The 20,474-nt window shown below is 36.0% G+C and overlaps 1 protein-coding gene across 1 annotated transcript; it reads right to left on the minus strand.

The window, feature by feature from the left end:
• Positions 1-971: 971 nt before the first annotated feature.
• On the minus strand, positions 972-19,789 carry ATP6V1H (ATPase H+ transporting V1 subunit H). The gene is made up of 14 exons (XM_032223063.1): positions 19,663-19,789; positions 17,017-17,139; positions 16,513-16,615; positions 14,096-14,185; positions 12,823-12,936; positions 12,627-12,731; positions 11,584-11,625; positions 8,655-8,752; positions 7,857-8,049; positions 6,556-6,734; positions 4,331-4,456; positions 3,352-3,453; positions 2,669-2,782; positions 972-1,173 (listed from the first exon to the last, which is right to left on the minus strand). Exons 2-14 carry the CDS (start codon positions 17,118-17,120, stop codon positions 1,113-1,115), a joined length of 1,431 nt encoding a protein of 476 aa, XP_032078954.1. The 5' UTR covers positions 17,121-17,139; positions 19,663-19,789; the 3' UTR covers positions 972-1,112.
• Positions 19,790-20,474: the final 685 nt, after the last annotated feature.

Below are 20,474 nucleotides of genomic sequence, written 5' to 3' on the forward strand. Positions count from 1 at the left end.
GGAAGTATTCTGGGATTCATTATGACTTCTATTTGGTATTCTTTAGTTTTCTCAATTATCCACATTCACCATCAGTAATCAGGTGAAATGATGCCCAATCAAGTGACAAAAAGTCAGAAGCAACCAGATGAGCAAACAATAGCACTAGCATTAAGTGCCATAAAGTTTTAGAGACAACATAAATAGACCTGCCTATCTGTCCCTGATCCAGTTCTTCAAGTCTCCCCACAAGGTACCTTTTTTCCACCATAATCAAAACCACCTACCTTGCTGTGCTCTTCAGATTACCCTGGAAAATGTCTATCTACCCAGATATTCTACTGCTGCCATGAAAACTACATGGGCCAACCACTGAATCACAAGGAGTCAAGTCTCTTTAAAAGCAACCTCTGTCTAGACATTTATAGATGTGTAACACCTATATAAAAAACTATGAATATAAACATGCAAGTCTCATTGAATTATTTTTGTTGAATGTATTACACTTGTATCCATGATCATGACCACTCTGCTACTCAATAGTAAACATAGAAAGAGCTTTCCCTGTAGGAATGGAAGGATGTTGGCAGCAGAGCCTTTGTGCATACAACATACCTCCTAACCAATCATTGACTTATTCATGAAAAGGAGCCAGCCAGAAAGCAGGACAATTCCATTCATTGTGCTAAACGACAACTCTGCCAGGTATTTAATCTCCTCTCCCTAAAATTGTATCTAAATCCATAATTTTAAAAATTGGTGCCAAAGATAAAAAATGCTTCAATAAATCAACCAATAAGAAAAAAAACCAATCACTTTTCAAAGTGAACCTGATTTGCAGCCAATAAAGAACAATAAAAAACCAATATGGAATAATTATTCTTTATTTTTTAAGACAATAAATACATAAAATAAAGACATTACACATTAGCTTTCTTGGATATTCTGTTGTATTCTTGCTAGCGAATGAAATGATTTACAAGACAAGGCCCTTCAGGCAACAAGATCGGAAGATTTATTGGAAGGAAAGCTCACAGTAGCAGACGCTAAAGGGATTCAACTACATTATTTTCTTCTGTGTACTTGAAGGTACTTGTAGCAATTATGATTATCTCATCAAAGAGAGTTAAGGCTCAACTTCGTGCTGCAGCTGTTTGAGGCTGTTCTGACTGTAGCTGTTTTCCAAGATATTCCCTACAAAAAGGCAATATGGACAAGGGAAGAGAAAAAAAATATGGAAAGACTTAAATTAAGGTTTTCAGAAAGGAATAAACAACAAGAGGTAATGAAAAACAAGTATACAATTTACTGTCTTTTTGCAGTTCAGAGATACTACTTTTGAGAACATATTCAAATTTGAATTTTAAGTAAGGAAACCAAATATCTAAAAGAATTCATGCTACTTTATATTAGATGAGCATTGACAATACAATAGCTTTATATTTTATTATACATCATACAATAATTGCTTGGAAAAGGGGGTGAAAAATAAGGCATCGTGTGGTCTTTCTTCAAAGATTATAATGCACCAGCTTTGCTAGGAAAACCAGCATTTTTCTAGAATAAAATTAAGATATTCTGATCCTCTCCTCATCTCTGCTACACTGTTCCACAACATCTGTGTACCTAAAAAGCCTTATGGAGACAGGGGGGCTCTCACATGGGGCTCTCACTTCATTCACTCCCCACAACTTCTTGGTATAGGTTGGATTGAAAAAGAGGCACTTCAAAATTATCCAGATCCAAAACTATGAGAATAGTCTCACAGCCAAAGTTTCACAGAGGAAGAACTATTTGTAATAGCTAGAGGTGATAAAATTAATCTTAGTTTATAAAGAACCCTGCCTCAGTAATGAGATTCAGCTAATAATGCCTCAATCTCAATTCCATTGTATTCCTGACTTTTTGGACTTTCAAATAAATGCTTTAACTTTTTTTCTTGACTTTGAGCTAAATGTTCTATCACTGATAGTGCTACATGCATTCTAAGTAGCCACTGAAAAATTGCAGAAAAAGTAGAGCCCAAATAAAGTAGTATTGATTATGTTATGTCTGCTGCATAAGCAATAATGTTATTAAATTCTAGAAGCTGCCTGACAGGTTGTAGATTTTTTGTAATACAGATCCTAAAAGCTCCAGTTAATATGAATAAAATATGCACACAGGCTTGTATGAAAAACAAGTAGCCAAGTTAGTTATTTGTAATTTCTGTAATTAATATATTTTACTAGCTGTATTAAGAGAATATGTATTAAATTATATTTATATTTTATCAGTCACATGCAGAGAGATTTCAGGGATAACATATTATGGAAGAATAAAATCTTGCAAGAAATTTCAGTAAAATATACAAGAAAATGTAAGCAAAAAGCCCAAATTGTCAACAAAAATCCAGTTATATGTTATTAAACATTGACAACTCACAAATACTGAGATGTACAAATAAACCCTTGTCAAGTACTGAAATATCATAAATGTATAGAAAAAAATAAACAATAAAAAGCCATACCAATCAATTTCAGTAATACTACTTTCATTAATTGGTGTGAATAACAAAAATAATCAGAATATTATTATTAATCACTGATACTTCATAATTAATTTTTACGATTCTTCATAATTAAGATTGAATGAATGAGAAAATAAATTCCTTTTGTCAATACAGAAATAAAAATTAGCCATCACATACCAATTATGAACCATCAACTTTTGCACAGCAAGTAAGGCATTGTACCGAACCTGCTGGTCTTCATGATGCATGTGATTCATCACAAGCTGTTTTCCACCAAGCTGTTCGATCACACTAAACAAAGAAAGAAAGAAAGCGAAAGGGTGGTGAGGTGTGTAAAATGACATGGGCAGATATATGATTGATATTACTTCCTCTTCCGATTTCTCACAATTAGAAATTTCAAATTATGAACTTGTAGAGGAGTCACCTTGTTCCAGATTCTAAATAGAAGGTAAAACAGTTCAGCTCTAAATAAATACACTTTAGCATTAAAAAAAGGATAATTAGTTTTCCTTACACATAAATAGAAATGTAATAGCAGACATGAAATCATCCTAATTCAGTGGCCATAGAAATGTATGTTCTTCAGATGGTTTATGGTCAAAATGGCATTCTTACTCTTCACTTTTCTGGCATTTATTAAACGCAACATGGACGCTAGATACCCATTTTCTCTTGAAATGGCTGCTTGAGGGGACTGACATCAACACTGACACCCCTGATTTTAAAGCTTAACACAATTAATAGGACAGGTGTTGCAGGCATTTTATAGTTGCACACAACCATATAAAACTTCCATGTAAAATTGAAATAACTACTACAATAACTTGAAGCAGATTTAAGGAGTAAATTTTGCCTACCGTTTTCCTCGAGGGTAGTGCCGTACGTATTCTCCCACATCATGAGCAGCTACAGCCAAAACCTGGGGATCGTCTGATACTTCCAAAAGTTTTGTCAAAATTCTACAATAAAATTTTATGTACATAGCAAGATTTAATTTATTTATAAAATATTAGAATGTTTAAAATATTATAATATGCATCCAAGTACATATCAACTTACAACTTTACTAACCATATTAAAAGAATAAATTATCTTGTTAAAATATACCATGAAATTATATTTCATTCCTTTGATTACAAATAATGAAGCATACTCTTCAGTGAATTTCTGAACAAAGGCATATTAGTATTTTTGAAAGTTGTCAACGTGACTCACACACAACTAAACCTATTAATTTAATATGCATCCAAATTAGGTTTTAAAGCCAGAAATCCAAATTATAAGATTTTAAAAAATCACTGACAGCTGTAGGAACATACCAGTTTGAATGGATAATATAAATAAAATATTTTGGATGTTTCCAGGAAATAAGAGTTGAATATGTTTACATCTATATATGTTTGCTTCTCTGGAGTTCAAAGTAGTGGTAATAGAATTAGAAAGTAGAAAGTAGTAGAAGAATTAGAAGTAGAAATGAAGTACAAACATTTGTTCCATCTCATAACACAGAATTTATAAGCTAATACCCTTGTTGTAGCCTACATTTTAAAACAATAAAAATATAATTTGCTCTTTCACAATCACAAATGCATGGTTTTAAAACAGGAGGGTTCCAGTAGGAATGCCAAAGACATTCCTCAAAACAACAGGGAGAAGGGCTGCAATCTAAAGAATCACCCTCTATATTTTGTTTAAAGAGGAAGTGTTTCCCTGAAGTGAAATTTAAATTTCATCATGCCTAGAGGTTCTAAATGCAATTTTCATTATTCTGAGCAACACATACATTTCAATTGTTAACGAAAAAATGGGGGGAAAGGAGGGACTCTAGGAACGTACTTCAACAGTTCGTAATTCTTTTCATTTAATCTTACAGCATTCTCCCTCCAGAATTTCTCAGATTTGTGAACAGGACTCCATTCCAGTCTTCCCGACTTAAGCTCTGAACTATATTCGTCAAAAGAACTGCAGAAAAATTGAAGATGTATTTAGGAACAAAAGATCCTTGAGAACAATATATGAATGCCCTATTGCCGGGATGGCGAACCTATGGCACGTGTGCCACAGGTGGTACGCGGAGCCATTTGTCAGGGCACGCGAGGCGCTGCCCTGTCAACTGGCCAGAGCGCATGTGTGTGCTGGCCAGCTGTTCACCCTTTTTTAAAGCTATTTTTTGCCCTCCCAAGGCTCCAGAGGCTTTATAGGAGCCTGGGGAGGGCGAAAAGAGCCTCCCCCGCCCCCAGAGGGCCCCCCGGAGGCTTCATGACCTTCCCTGAAGCCTCCAGAGCGCAAAAAAACAGCCCTATGGGCAAACCGGAAGTTTGGGAATGGACTTTCGATTTGCTCAGAGAGTCGTTTTAAGTGTTCCTGATGCTTCAGGGAAGCGGTGGGCAAAGGATAATTGACGCGCAAAATATAGCCTCTCATTATCAAGACAACCCCTGCCTTCTCGAGGTGCCCACCGTTTTCCAACAGAAGGGGCTCTGTCGACTCTTGGGCCCGGCGAGCTCAAGTAGTACTCAGCCTAGAATCATGGATCCCGTTGATTCGGGATGCATGCGACTCTACAGCGAAGGGATTGGCGACCGCCGTACCGACGCTAAAGACTTAAGTCAAGTCTTCAGGGAAGCCTCCTGAAGATCCCTGAAGCCTCGGAAGCGCTCTAAACGACCCTCTGAGCAAACCAGAAGTCACTTCGGGTTTGCTCGTAGGGTCTTTTTTTGCCCTCCAGAGGCTTCAAGGAAGCCTCCTGAAGGTCCCTGAAGCCTCCGGAGAGCCTCCGGAGGCTTTTTTTGCCCTCCCCAGGCTCCTATAAAGCCTCTGGAGCCTGGGGAGGGTGAAAAAAGGATGCAAAAATGGGGGTCACGCCTGTACTGCACTGGGGGGGGTGTCGCACATTACATTATGGGTGTGGCATGACTGCGGATGACCTCCCTGCGCTGCTCCCACTTTATGGCATGCGAGCCTTTTTGGTTTGCCATCACTGCCCTATTGCTTTTTTCACCAGACTTAAATAACTGACCATTCCTAATCTTAACTACCAGACTAATTCAGGAAAACATTTTGTCATGTTTACTGGGCATTCTAGAGAATGTTTTAAAAGTATTGGTTGTCAACTCCATTATGCTGAAAGTGTAAAATGGGCATAGGAACACTTACTCAAATGATTTACTCATAAGGCACTACTGACCTATTTTGGTTTCATGATATATTGATATGATATTACAAAGATGATTACAATTTAAAGTTATAAGTATACTTTTAAATTATATAGCATAAATATTGAACATATTATTATATAAGGAATTATGGAATCATCAAGCAAGGGGGCGAGCAAAAACAAATTACTCTTCAATATTGTAAAGACAGAATGATCCCAGAGTAACAATTTTGAATTAGTGATATGTATTCCCTTTCTGTTTATGAACTAGTTTGACATCAGTATAATAGGAAGATTGCCAATATTATTTCATGTGATTAAAATGTAATTGTGTATTCCAAAATGTTTTACCTTTTATGCTTTTCCTGTTTTTCAGTTGACCTGCTTTTTATTTTTCTAAACCTCTATTTTAAAGTGATAAAAAAATTATATTTTGCTGTTCCTAGTACCAAAGAAAAAACTGCTATCCTATTAAAGCTGTTTCTCCTAGCGTTATTGATTTTACAATTTCATTTTTAAAGTGGTGGTAATATTATTGAGAAAAACCAGATTCAATATTCTTTGTTCAAAGACAGCGGTCCCCAAACTTTCTGGCCAGCCACTCGCAGGACCCAATTCTGAATAGCCATGGCTTGATAGTGGGCCACAGCTCAAAGGTTGGGGACCCATGTTCTAAGAGACTGTTCTCTCTTGGAACATTTACCTTATCCTTCAAAATATGGATTTATAAGCTCTATGAAACTGACTCATTATCCAGTTATCTGAATCATAAAATCATCATTTAAATTTAAGAAGAGTTAACTATATTAATAATGTTAATCATCTTTATTAATTCTACATTATTTGGAGTTTTTGTTACAATGATGGATGTAATTGAAAGACTAATTGTGGTAGCAAAATTTACCTGAGATCCTGGACACTCTCTCCAAGTTTATCCAACAGAAATTTTATATCCTCACTTATATCTTCATCGTCATATTTCTGTTGCTCCAAATTTTCTAATTGCTTCAGTACTTTGCACTGGATCATTGCAAGAGCATATTCTTGGCGGGTTTCTCTCTCAGTGGAGTTTTCTAGAAAATTCTAGGGGGGGAAATATAAGGAATTTTTAAAATGTCATCTATCATAAATGAAACATATATTATTTTGTGATTTGTACCCATATATTTTAATATTTATAATTCCACTAATCTGTTTCCTCCAGTAAACTTACAGGACAAATTTTATACACTTTTACTTAAATTGATACCATAACAGCCAAGGAAACAAATAAAAAGATCAACATACAAATCAACTCACTGAAGACAAAATTGACCAAGCTCAAATTATCCTACTTCTGATACATTATGTGAAATACAATGTATACTCTTCTCTGAGAAAGACTCTATTGCTGGGAAAGATGAAAGGAAAGAGAGAAGAATGGCCAGCAGCAAAGTGGATGGATTCAGTTACAACTGCAATGAGTGCATCATTAGAAAATTTGAAGGATCAAGTTAGGAACAGATCATCAGGGAGAAAATGTTTTAAGGGGTTGCTAAGAGTTACCACCAACTTGATGGCACATAATCAACCCATCACATTAGCAACATTTGCTCAGACCCTCAGTTTCTCCAAAACAATTTAGAACAAATGGTTTCCAATGGCTTTTAGCAGAATTGAAAAATAGAGATTTCTTTTCATTCTACAGCTACTGGAATGCCCCCAATTTCTACTCTGAAATAATAAGTTTCCTTGCTTGTGAAAGTTGCATGAAAGGAAGGAGATTCTGAGTGTGTGAGTTAAGAGTATGAGAGTCATAAGCACCAAATGATAGGTGCACAGGTCTTCCAGATAAAGGCATACTTGGCTTCACAACTTTAAATTCTGAAAATATTAAGGAAAAATTGTTTGGGGGACATGACATTTACCATGCAGTTTAATGCTGCATCTCTCTCTTTTTTTAAATGGGCAATGTACAGTAAGTCCAATTCAAGGCTGTGGCACAATCCCCCTCCAATAGTCCCCCTATTGGGACACCCTGTCCCAAAATAAATATTGCCAACATACAAACCCATCTCAGGAATAGGGCCTTGATATAAATTGGAACTACAGTGAAGAAAAAACAACTGAGGCTCTTCCAGTTCCAAAGCCAACTCTTGCTTGAAAACAACACACACACACACACCACAACCAGTTTCATCCAGTCAATGTGCTTCGTCCACTCACCCGAAATCCTGCCAAAATGATCCTTGTTACTTTCTCTTTTACAGACTCTTGAAGGATGTCAGATAAAACAGGAACAATATTGTAACGCCGCAAGTGTTCACACATTTGGGGACTGAAGGCCAAGAGCCAGACAGAGAAAATCATCTGATACTGAAGCTGGAAACCACACTTATTACTCAATACTCCCATTATGCTGGAGGGGGAAAAAGACATAGAAAATACAGTTCCTATCTAATCAGTCTCTATTTTGCCCTTATTCCCAAGATCTTGAAATGCTGGTCTCTCTTTTTTTTTAAAAAAAAAAGAGGGCAAATCATGTAGAAGCTGATTTTTAGAGTTGTAAATCACTTCAGCAATGACTATGGGAGGTATCTGTATTTTTTCTGGGTAATGAAATTACATGTTCGCCTGAAAGCTACAACTATTATTAGTTAAACTACTGAATTGTACTTATGGAGTGTCTTGATTGAACATTCAACATGAGCATGTTTTCGTCTAACTTAAATGTCGTCCAGCAACTCCTCAGCATTCAATACAATTTAATCCAAGTTTACTGTGAATAGAATACTAATTATAAATTAATTCAGATTTGTTTATAATCCATCATGTCAGTGTTCCTGTCTGTAGTATAAGTAGTCTCCATTATTCTTTAAGTACAATCTTCTGCTTATCCACAGAGAATGTCTCTTTTAAAAGGCATTACAATGATATCCTTCTAAATCAGATATCTAAATATACCCGAAGAAGATAGTCCGCTAAAACAGCAGACACTGATTTTTTTTCCTTACAAATACTCACCAGTTTACTCCATCTGATTCTACCCATGCAAAACGGTATTCATTGACTCTGAGCATCAATTGCAAACATCCAGCAACACATTGGACATATTGTGAACTCTATATGAAAGAAGAATACACTTCCCTAAAGATATGTACATAACATGACTTCTTCAGTAAGTCATCTCCAATTGTTCATCAATCCTGAAATCAGAAGCTGGTCCAACACTAGAAATGCCTGTTGCTACTTTCAGGCTGGAGAAAGTTCAATTTAAAAAACAAAACAAAATGCTCATTCTAATTCACCAAATATATTAAGCTTTTTATTAGTTTATTAAGACTTAAGGTTAAATGCACAGTTAACATTTTTAATACTACATTCTTAAGTAAGTTGCAATACTTTATTGAACTAAGGGCTTCTATGGTACCTATTGGCAAATGCATGTTAATAACATTGTCTTGTTTTTCTACAGACTCCTACAATCTATCCAAATACATTTATAAGATTTATTTTAAAAATACCCTATTTATCTCATATGGAGTGTAAGGCTGATCTTTTCAAAGTAACAACTCTGAAAACACATTCTGTGCTGATTAAAATATTCATGTTTGAACTTAAAAAAAGCAAGAAGTATCCCAAGCCAGTAATGAATGTGGATTATTTCAATCTTTCATAAATTTATATAAAAAGAATAATAAACAAAAATTTGGTTCCATAATTAAACCAAAACAGATTATGATTTCAGAAGAACCTCATCAAAAGTAAGTGCATTAGGTCCTTTCCAAGATTGAATCCAATCAACTAAAAAAGTCTCAGAACTGTTCTGAAGTTGAATTTGCTTGTTCTTGCATGCCTACTTCACAGAGATGACTGGTTTACAAATGTTCAGCATGCAACAAAGCTTTTTTACTACAGTTTTGAAAGAACATCTAAAAAGTAGTCATGTAGTATCTTTCATGTAGAAGTAACCCACACAGTTGATTGATGTATATTACTTTGCAACAGGAAACTAAACAAAAGTATTTCATATACCTATATACATAAAGCAGAATTTTTCTTAATTATTATTCTTTTCCTACAGTTAAGATTCCAAAATAGGAAAAGGAATTTATGTAATAGTCAAAATATTTTTTTTTCTGAATAGACATTTAAAATCAAGCTATAGTGTCTAAAAACAGCCAATCAGTCTTGCAATATTACACAAACAAGAACTGTATTTTTAAAAATCTGGTAAATTGATAAACCCATGATTCTTTATCTATGCACGCACAAAAACATAGTCAGTAAGTTATTGAAGAATCCATCAAAATTCCAACTTCTATTCCTTTTAAGTAATCACATTACTTTAGGGTCAAAAATCTCCACAAGGTAGCTAATTGTGTCAATCCCAAACGGTTGAGTTTCCCCAGTTTTATCAAACGTGACCTATAGAAGGATAAGCTTGATGTGCTTTAAGGGAGGCCAGAGCCAATGAAGTCTCCTTATAAATCCATTTTCCATTTGACTGCAAAATGTCCCAACTATTGCATCTCCAGAGATGCCATGTTCAACGCTTCAAAGCCAAGGAGGGGCTCTTTTGTTAAATTGCTATCCTCACTATAGGCTAGTTGCTCACTAATGGTTACCAACACCATTCCTGCATTCTCTTATGACTATCTACACACAAGTAAGTACCAAACCAGTTTACCATTTGCTACAATCTGTCTTTTGGCCTGAACTGGGTTCCCAGTTCTCATTGTAACATGCCATCCTTCAAGCATCCACACATCCTCCTCTTCCACAAAACTGACTCAGGGGCTAGAATAATCTAGACACAATTTGTAAAATATCTCAGTGCTGCATGCATCCTTAGATTTTCTAGGCCAGTGGATGCCAAAAAGGAGCACTCATCTGGGCCACGACCAGGAAGTGGAGCTGCCCTGGGGGCATACGTGTGCCGGAAAATGAACTTCCAGTTTCCAATGCACGCATACGCACCAGCAAGCAAGTCTTCTTGTTACTGCCATGCATACACACGCTGCATACACACGCACCAATAAGCTGGAGGGTGTGCATGCTCATTCTGGAAAACGGAAGACCAGCTCTTCCAGTTTCCAGCACTGCTTCATACACAAAGGCCAGCTGATCATTGCATGTGCATGGGGACTAGAAACCCGGAAGAGGAACGGGTGATGTCGCGTGTGCCAGGCTCTAGGCCCATGATGGCGATCCTGTGGCACGCAGAGCCATTTGTCAGGACACGGGAGGCGTTGCCACAAATTGGCCCTACAGGCAAACCAGAAGTTCAGGAATGGTGACCTCTGTTTTGTCCATAGGTCAGATTTTCGACCTCCGTAGCCTTCAGGGAAGCCTCCTGAAGGTCGAAAATCGGCCCCATGGACAAACCAGGAGTCACCATTCCTGAATGTCCGGGTTCTCCATAGGTCCATTTTTTGCCCTCCGGAGGCTTCAGGGAATCTCCTGAGGCCTCCAGAGGGCGTTCAGGGCGGGGGAGGCTGTTTTCACCCTCCCCAGGCTCATAGAAAGCCTATGGAAGCTGGGGAAGGTGAAAAAAACATGGCAAAAGTGGGGGTGGGTCGCTGGGAGGGTCATGCACATAGCATTATGTGTGTGGCACATGCTGTGCTCCTCCCTCCCGCATTTGGCACAGCAGCCAAAAAGATTTGCCATCACTGCTCTAGGCTAACATCCTTGTTTTGCAAATTCTGACTGACAGGTTTCCATTAGGCACATTTTAATAGACACTTCAGTAAGGTCTCAGACTCTTGAATATAAGATTTTAGAATAAAAAGGCAATTGAAATAGAATTCAAATAAGTATTATTTCAAGAGCTGCCTACTAAAAAATATTTTAGTACATAATCCTGAAACTAAACTAGCTTCTATTGCAACCAAAAAACCCAAAGGTTAGTCCAGATCCAGCCTATATTCTTGAATAAATATATACTTACATCAGTTCCAGGTTCATTAGCACTTCCAGTACCACGTAGTTTCTGGCATAAAACAAAAAAAGATATACTCCCAGAATTATTTTTATGTAAAGCAAATTTACATCAATTTTAAAAACTACAGAAACATAAAAGAAAAAGGATGAAAAGAAAAAAGTAAAAGAAAAAATAATAGAAAGGAAAGAAAAAGAAAAGTATCTAAAGAAGCAATTCCAATGTTTGCATCAATTACAAAAACAATTTATGTTCTGAAGACTCAAAGAATAATTGGGTACGGCATATCCTATTTATTTCATTCTCATGTATGACCTTTTTAACCTGAAAATATTCACAAAAATACCCATTCAGTGAAGTCCATGAATTTCAGGAACATTTTAAGATATTTCATACTGGAATCTTCTGCTTTGTTTCATTAATCAATAGAACAGAAGTCTACAAGTTTCTAGAGAGTTTGCTGTCATATTAAAATATAATAGCACTAGCACTTAGACTTATATACCACTTCACAGTGCTTTACAGTATTCTCTAAGTAGTTTACAGAGTCAGCATATTTCCCCCAACAATCCAGATCTTCATTTTATTGACCTCAGAAAGATGGATGCTAAGTCAACTTTGAGCTGATGGGAATCAAACTGCTGAACTGCTAGCAGCCGGCAGTCAGCAGAACTAGCTTGCAGTATAGCATTCTAACCACTGCACCACCATTGCCCTTGATCATGAGTTCTGTGTTGTAACACACCCAGTAACTTTTCTTGACATAAAAGCTGATGGAAATTTCCTGGTTGCGTGATGCTCAAATACATTAGTTTCATGCATTTTTCAGGAGAACACCAGCAACAGTGATATCTCCATACATCCCACATTGACCAACTTTATTGAAGTCCAGTGAATGTTTGTATGCTCTTCACTTTAAAAAGATGTTATGTCACTGAAAGTAACATAATTCCACCGATATATTAGATTCAGCCTAGAATAGTGATTTCTGTTAAGACTATTTTAATTGAAGAAATTTAATTTATAGATATTTTAAGTATGACTACATATACCTGTGAACTAAGCTGAGTTTTAATCCAGTTGAAGTAATAATTTAAGTCACTGCCTTCCATCAGCTCCCGACCCCAAGCTGCTAGTTTAGCAATAATTCTGGCAGCCTGAAAAACAATACAGAAAACAGAACTTCAGTTCCTCCTAGAAGAATGTACTATTTTACAAATTTCAGATTTTTATTGATTGAAAGTTTACCATATGCACTGTGAAAAGATCCTGACGATTCAACATTGGCAGGAAATAAGACCATGCGGTGTTCTTGTCCCTCTTTGCATAGTCAAAGAAAATACTAACCCGCTGGTGATTCTCCTATTGAAAGGAAAAGAATAAATGTATTATTGATACCAGAGTGGAAGAATCATGACTGATACTTATATAAGATTTATTTCAAAATGGTTCCAGCAAGATAAGCAATGCATATAACACACATAGAATTACATTTTGATGTTCATCCTGCATTAGTGCTATGATTAGGTGATAAGAGTAAACTAGATCAAAGCAGATGATAATGCACCATTATCAACACTTCTTGCAGTCCATTTGTCATTCGATTCCCTTGCTGTTGCAATGTATCCATTATTGTAGCACTTAAAATGATCTACATTGAAGCATACAAAAGTGCTAGATTGAAAAACAGCCCCTCCCCCAAACAATTTAGTGTTTTGATAAAATTACACAAAATTAAAAATGCAAATGACTGCGACATTTAGCAAAGTCACACTACAAAAATATGCTGTTAAACTGCAAGACACAAAATTCATTGGTATAATACCTAAGAATAAAAAGATCATTTATTAATGCAAATGTTACAAAGACATTAAGTTAACGTTATTTGTTTTATAGGATTTAAGCAAAGAGAAGGAATTGATAAAACAAAAGTAATTTAGTGTTTCTGGACATGTGCATCAAAAATAAAGGTGCTTATGAGAGTAGATACTATTTCCAGATTACCATGACCTTATATTATGCCTGGAAAACAACTGTCAATAATTCCTTTTAACGTAAGTATGACATACCAATTAGCCGTCAAGTTCTGCATTTTTCACCAATCAAAGCTTCTAGATCCAAATAATTCTGAAGCAGCTCTAGCCAAAACTGTTGGCTGGATGGGATAGTAGGTCATAGTCCATAATATCTGGAGGATACTAGGTTGACTACCCTTTACTGTATAGGATGGTGAAAGTCCTGCTTATTGAGAAGCAGTTTTACAATCACATTCAACTTTCTTTGGTGCATTTTGCAAGTAGATCAATTGAAGCATTATTTGCTTTCAGAAATTTCAAGATAAAAATGTAATCATGCCACACTGTAAAAAATGGCTAAAGTATTTTTTAAGGGATCCTACTCACAGGAATTGTAATCGGCTCAGCATTACTGGGAAAGTGGATATAAAGTAAAAAGCCAGCTATACTGCAATAAGAAACCTGCGTATCAATTAGTTAATCATGAAAATAGTTAATGAACCTACCTGCAGCATATCATCAACCATAGTTAAAATGTACTGAACTGTCTGTTCCTTGGAGATATGAGTCATCAGACTTATGAATGTTTTAGCACACTAGGAAAAAAATAAAATTTTAGATGTTTTTATTCTCATTTTGTTCTACATTTCTGCAAGCAAAGGCTGTACAGTGAACATGAAAACAATCTTAAATTGTTGGATCAGAATATTCACATGTATTGATTTGCTAGAATGCTTTCATCAAGCATATTATTATTGCAAAATTCAATTCATTCAGTTATCACCAAGACTTTATATGGAGGCGCAAGAATAGCTTCATTCTTCTCTTCAATATAGAAAAATAAACACTGCATATATTCTATCACTTCTAATTCAGATTCATAGAGACTAATGTTTACTGTGATTCATAAGAGGAATAGCAAAGACCTGCCCCTGAAGTAAATTATGTATGTCAAACCATATTAACCAAATGGAAATATGCTGAAATGCCAACTTGATTTTCAAAAGTAACTCGGGAAAAAATAAACAAAATTATTTGTAGCTAAGTGCTTTGGAAGCTTGCCTCTTTTTCCTTCACTGTTCCAAAAGATCAGAACTATAACACTTGAACATTAAGAGAAACAATATTGCATTTACACACAAAATTACATTAACATGCACATTTCTTAAAACAGTATCCTTAATTGATTTTTGCTGGTGCAGAATTTAATAAAATAACTTAATAGAACTATGAATATATGGACATGCATGCAAAGAAATCTTTCTGACACTCTCTCACTTATGCTACCCTCCACAAGCTTTCTTAGAATATTCATAAATGTTTTACTAAAGTGGGGGAGAAGGGGGAAAATCCCTTTAGATTCCTTTGCAATAAATAATTGTGTACTTAAGGGATGCACAAAATGTTACATTTCAAATTCAGAAATGTTATTGTGATCTTATTAAAAAGTGTAGGCATAGTGAAAAGTTTCAAACTCAAACAGTGCTGCCTTTAGTTGGGGTCATTTTGAGTTCTTACTATTTTCTGTTAGGTCAGAACAGCTGTTTTTAACATATATTTAATAAAATTATTTAATTAAGAGCCATGGTGGCATAATGGTTAGAATGCACCACTGCAGCTAACTCTGCTGACTGCAGGCCGCCAGCAGTTTGGCAGCTTCATTCTCACCGGCTAAAGGTTGACTCAGCCTTCCATCCTTCTCAGGTCGGTAAAATGAGGACTCAAATTGTTGGGGGCAATATGCTGACTCTGTAACCTGCTTAAGAGAGGATTGCAAAAGCACTGTGAAGCTGTAAATAAAGTGCTATTGCTATTTCTATTGCTATTTTGAACTTAAAATATTTCAAACTGAATTATTGTGCATACAACAATGGCATAGTTTTGCTGTTAATAACACACCAACACATATTGTTGGACTATGGTGTTGTTGGACTGGGGTTAAACTACAAGACCTCCAAGGAATCTTCCACTCCTCTGATGATTCTATGATCTAACAAATAAAGTAACAATCTATTTACCATAGCATGGCTATTAAAGAGTAAAAAAACAGCATGTAGCTTCAATTTACTATGCAATCTATAATAGCAGTGTGTGGCACAACTATCACATGTTTGTTAACTGTCTTATTATGAAGCTTGCTGGCATAATAGTAGTGGAAAGTATTATAAGGGTAAATTCACATATGCATAACTGCATGTCACAAATTAAGCATCACATATTCCAGGTTTAGGCAACCAGATTATTCTATATAATTTGAATTTTAATGCCTACTAGCATGGCCAATGATACAGAACTGTAGAATATAATATACAACATACAACATGAGATTGTAACAGAGAGCACCAGATTGTTTTTCCATGATAATCAATTTTTTTCATGAAAATTCAGTAATTCTGATTTAAACAGTTTGTGCATCTGCTATCAATTACTGAGTGTCAAAATGTGAATCAGTGACAGAGATATGTAATTTATCTTCTAGAAAGCCGTATCAAATAACAAAATGTGAATACTGTTTCAAGATTATTAATAACAGCATAATAACAACAATAATTTGTAAAAAGGTACTCAAGTAAACATATTGTACTGCTGAATAACTTTATTGTGGTGAAACACCACAAAAGTTAATAGGATTTATTCCTAATTTGAGAAGATGTGATATGATGTGATGTGATGTAATGTAATGTGAAATATATAGATTAACTGCTATTCCCTGGAGAATATTTGTCAGGGGCACACACTATTTTAAACTGTCAAAATAACATTGCTTTGTCACTATTAATAATGTAAGTAGTTTGGAAAAATTGTGACTACAGCATATAAGAACAGATCTACAAACCTTTCCAAACCAAAAAAAAATGCAATTCAGAACAATTCAACAATTCATAACACTGAATAATTATTTGCCCCACAGAAACTGTATTACTTGATTGCCTTCTCTTTGTATTAATTCTTGCTTTTCTTCTGGAGTCCGTTTTTGTTCAAATCTTTGAATGAATTCACAGTCTTCTCCTGAAATCATTAACCCTCTACAAAAGAAAAAAAATATTCTTTTTTTAGCACTTCTGATTTGTAGCCTTCATTTATTTCTGCCTCAGAATTCCCACAATTGCTTCTAAAATCACTTATATGTCTTTCTGAATATATAACTGATTAAAATAAAGTAAAAGAACAATCTGCTATTCCAAAAACAGCTACAACTGTCAATTTACTTAACATTTTACTAGAGGTGAGGTTCACAATAATATATACTACTACATTGAAATATCCTATTACTAATAACTGACAAATCATTTTTGCCAATTTCCACTGACTCAAGATTTTTCCAGACCTTTAACGGTGCTCTAGTTTCCAATACTACATATACTCTATGTAACTATTTTAAAAAAATATGCCACTTATAACCATTTATACCCAGTTCAAAACTTACTGTAGATACAACTGCCAATTTACTTTATTAGCCCGAACTTCAGCTGCTTTAGCAGCAATGATATTGGTGGGGACAGCAGCATCAACAGCACCCCGAATGTCCATAATTACTGTAATTTAAAACCTATTAAGGAAACAAAGATAAATATGAGTTTGCCATAAAGCTGAACAATGTTTCAGTCAATACATGATCACTGAAATCAGTTTACTTTCATTGATTTGAAAAGCTAAATTCCATTGCCTGTTTTGCAATTTCTTGATTGGGGTACTTGATTACTTGATTGTTGGTCTGAAGTTAATTAACTTCAACAATCAAAAAACAAGTAAACAATATCCCAATCGAGAAACTGCCAAAAAGACAACAGTAAACACCCCCAATCAAAGAATCTCTAAGACCTCCCCCACAACACTGATAGGTAAGCCATCAGAATATAAACTGACAGCAAATGGCACTCCTTACTAGCACTGATGGTGTTATCTAGCTTGGGTAATGAAACATCTGCAAGAAAACAAGCAAGCTCAGAAAGCACCAAGGACCCCTCAATTAAACTCTGTGGGTGGGTGTGTATGTGTGTGTGTTTGTTTGTTGCTTTAGTATTACTTAATACACCGTAATATACATAATAAAATTATTGAAAAAAGGTTTATACTAATATATATGGCATAGATTTTAAAATATATTAAAAGGGAAAGCACGATGTTTTGTGCTTCAAACAATAGTTTTATATTTACTACTATTTAAATTATGAAAATTAAACAAATAATTCCCTGGCTGAGATAAAACAAACCAAGGAATCTATTTAATTCAATTATTCAACTTTTGAACTACTATCAAAAGTTGTTATAAACGAAAATGTTACACACCTCATAAAATTAATCATCCTGTGTTTATGCTATATTATTAACCCAGATTGACAAAGTTCCATATTATGTTTGTTATAGAAAATATATTATTTTTAGCGTACAGTCCCACTTCATCCAGTAAGAAGTGAACCAGACTTAATGTAGTGGCACCAAGTTTCTGAACATTTTAATAAAAGCCATTTTTGTTTTCTTACAGAATTCCAATTGGCGTTAAAACTATTTGTACAAAAATGCACTCTCTCTGAAATAATTATTTGATACATAATTAGTATGGCTTGTTTGAACTATGTTTTTAATAGCTGTAAATTGGGATAGTATTGTTTTTATTATTTACAATGTACTTTATTGTACATTGGTACAATTTCTGTAAATTGCATGTAACAATTTACTAGAGGAAACAAAATAATGTGCAGAATACCCTCCCATTATTCAACAGAGATCCCTAAGAAAGAAAATAATCGCAACTCAAGTTTCCACATCCAATTCCATCTGGGAACCAGCCATTGGATTTGGTTCTTCTTATTGTTTCATATTTTAAAATTTGCATTTCAAACTAAAGCTTTCTACACATGCTTTTCCGAAATTAAGTACAATTGATCACAGAACACAGCTTATTTTTTAAAAAACATGGACAAATTGTATTTAATGCCGCAATGTAATATCAACTGTTTATGCTAACATAGAAAAGCAGAAGCACAGCTAAATATCATTGCACCAATGACCTTCACCATTTCGTTTCTCCTCAAATAGTTTCTGGCCTACTCTTGAGTTTCTGATGCCAAAACAAGTTTTTAGTTTTTATTGCATCAAGTCATGACTGGGGCAGGATGTTGTTCAGTACTGGCCAACTCTACCTGACCAAACCAGCTGAAACTGTATTGCAGCCATTTAACTATATGCAAAAACCAGATTAAACCTTCCTTCCTTCCTTTCCCCTGCAAATACACATCTATTATTGGATGAAATAGCTATTACTGCCTTTTTCATTAAAAACAAAACAATGCTAGCAAAAAGCAAGGTTTAATTCAGAGAAAGGCAGCTGCAGAAATGATCTGGCCTAGGATTTGTTCAAAAGAACCTAGCAAGTTCAGCTATATTGCCCTGCAAACAATCTGTCTCTCTCTAAAAGCAATGTGGTAAGAAATACAAGAAATACATTCTATAGGGAAGCCACTGTCTGAATATTGAGAGAGCTGAAAAATCAAGAAAATCATATTAATGAGTTCAAAGTTTGTTTTATTACATCTACCCAGTATAATTGCTTTTAAAGCATCTGACCTATCTAACTTATTCTTTCTATAGGAAAGCCACTGTCTGAATATTAAGAGAGCCGAGAAATCAAGAAAAACATATTAATATATTATCGTTCTTCAAAATAGGGCAAGGAAAAAACACGCTCGAGAGCAGCAAGGTGGCAAAGAGCCGCCGCCTTGTGTGACCTTCCCCTGCTGGGAAGCCTAAAGGATCTGCGCAAGGCGTTAAATTGGGGGGGGGGGGGGGTCTCTGCAGGGCCGTTTTTCGGACGGCTACAATATACTGCTGGCCACGGGTTGCTTGGGAGCGAGGAGCAAGGCCGTTTACTTTTCCTTCCTCTTCTGAGTTTCCCGGCGACAGCAACGTCTAGGCGAGCGAGGCTGCGCAGAAAGACAGCAGAGGCGCCTTCTCACCTTCCCGCTGCCCGCTAACGCTAAGCTTCCCTGCACAGGTGCGAGGAAAGCAGCCCACGACCCGCTCTACCAAGCCGGGGTGGCCCTCGAGGGGAGAAAGCGCTATGAAGCCTCACCTCTCTTGGCGAGCCGCCCACGGAAGCCCCGGGATCGCGACGACGAACGATTCGCAGTCAACCACCAAGCGGACAAAGCAGAACAGACGCTCCTGGTCATATGACAGAGTTCAGCTGACAGCCGCACTGAATGAGCTACGGATACCGACAAGGTCTCCGAGAGCGGCCCGAGCTCCTCTAAAGTACTACAGAGATCGGCGTGCGTTGTGCGCTAGGCCAGGAGTCTGCAAACTTGGCAGCTTTAATGCTTGGCTGGCTGGGGAATCCTGGGAGTTGAAGTCCACAAGTCTTAAAGCTGCCAAGTTTGCAGACTCCTGCGCTAGGCAAACTGGCGTCATCTTCCCCTTTCGGGGTATTGCGAACCACAACTCCCAGCATCCATAACAAACGTGGTGTTTTCGCTCTCGCTCTCTGTCTCGTTTATATTAAAGATTTTTTCTAAGGAAGAAAGGGAGGGGATTAAAGAAAAATAGAAAAGAAAAAGCAGTGAAGTAGCTTCCGATCTTCATACCAGTTATAAGTACAATTACAAATTTTCCTCTTCGCTTATTACATAGTTACAACATAACTTCCTTCTATAGTCCATACACTATCTAATGTGTAAAACACCTTTTTTTCTGTCTCGCACAAAAAGTCTACAGTGGGTTTCCAATGAGCAGTAAACGTAGATACGGTGTTTTTTTTTCCTCACCAATTAAATTCAATTTAGTTTTCTCAGTAAGTTCTATTATCTTCACCAACCATTCTTCCATTGTAAGTAATGCTAAATCTTTCTAACTTTGTACATACAACGATGATGTTCGTCCATCGTG

Source organism: Thamnophis elegans, chromosome 8 (genome assembly GCF_009769535.1).
Source record: "Thamnophis elegans isolate rThaEle1 chromosome 8, rThaEle1.pri, whole genome shotgun sequence".
Classification (NCBI taxonomy): Eukaryota; Metazoa; Chordata; class Lepidosauria; order Squamata; family Colubridae; genus Thamnophis; species Thamnophis elegans.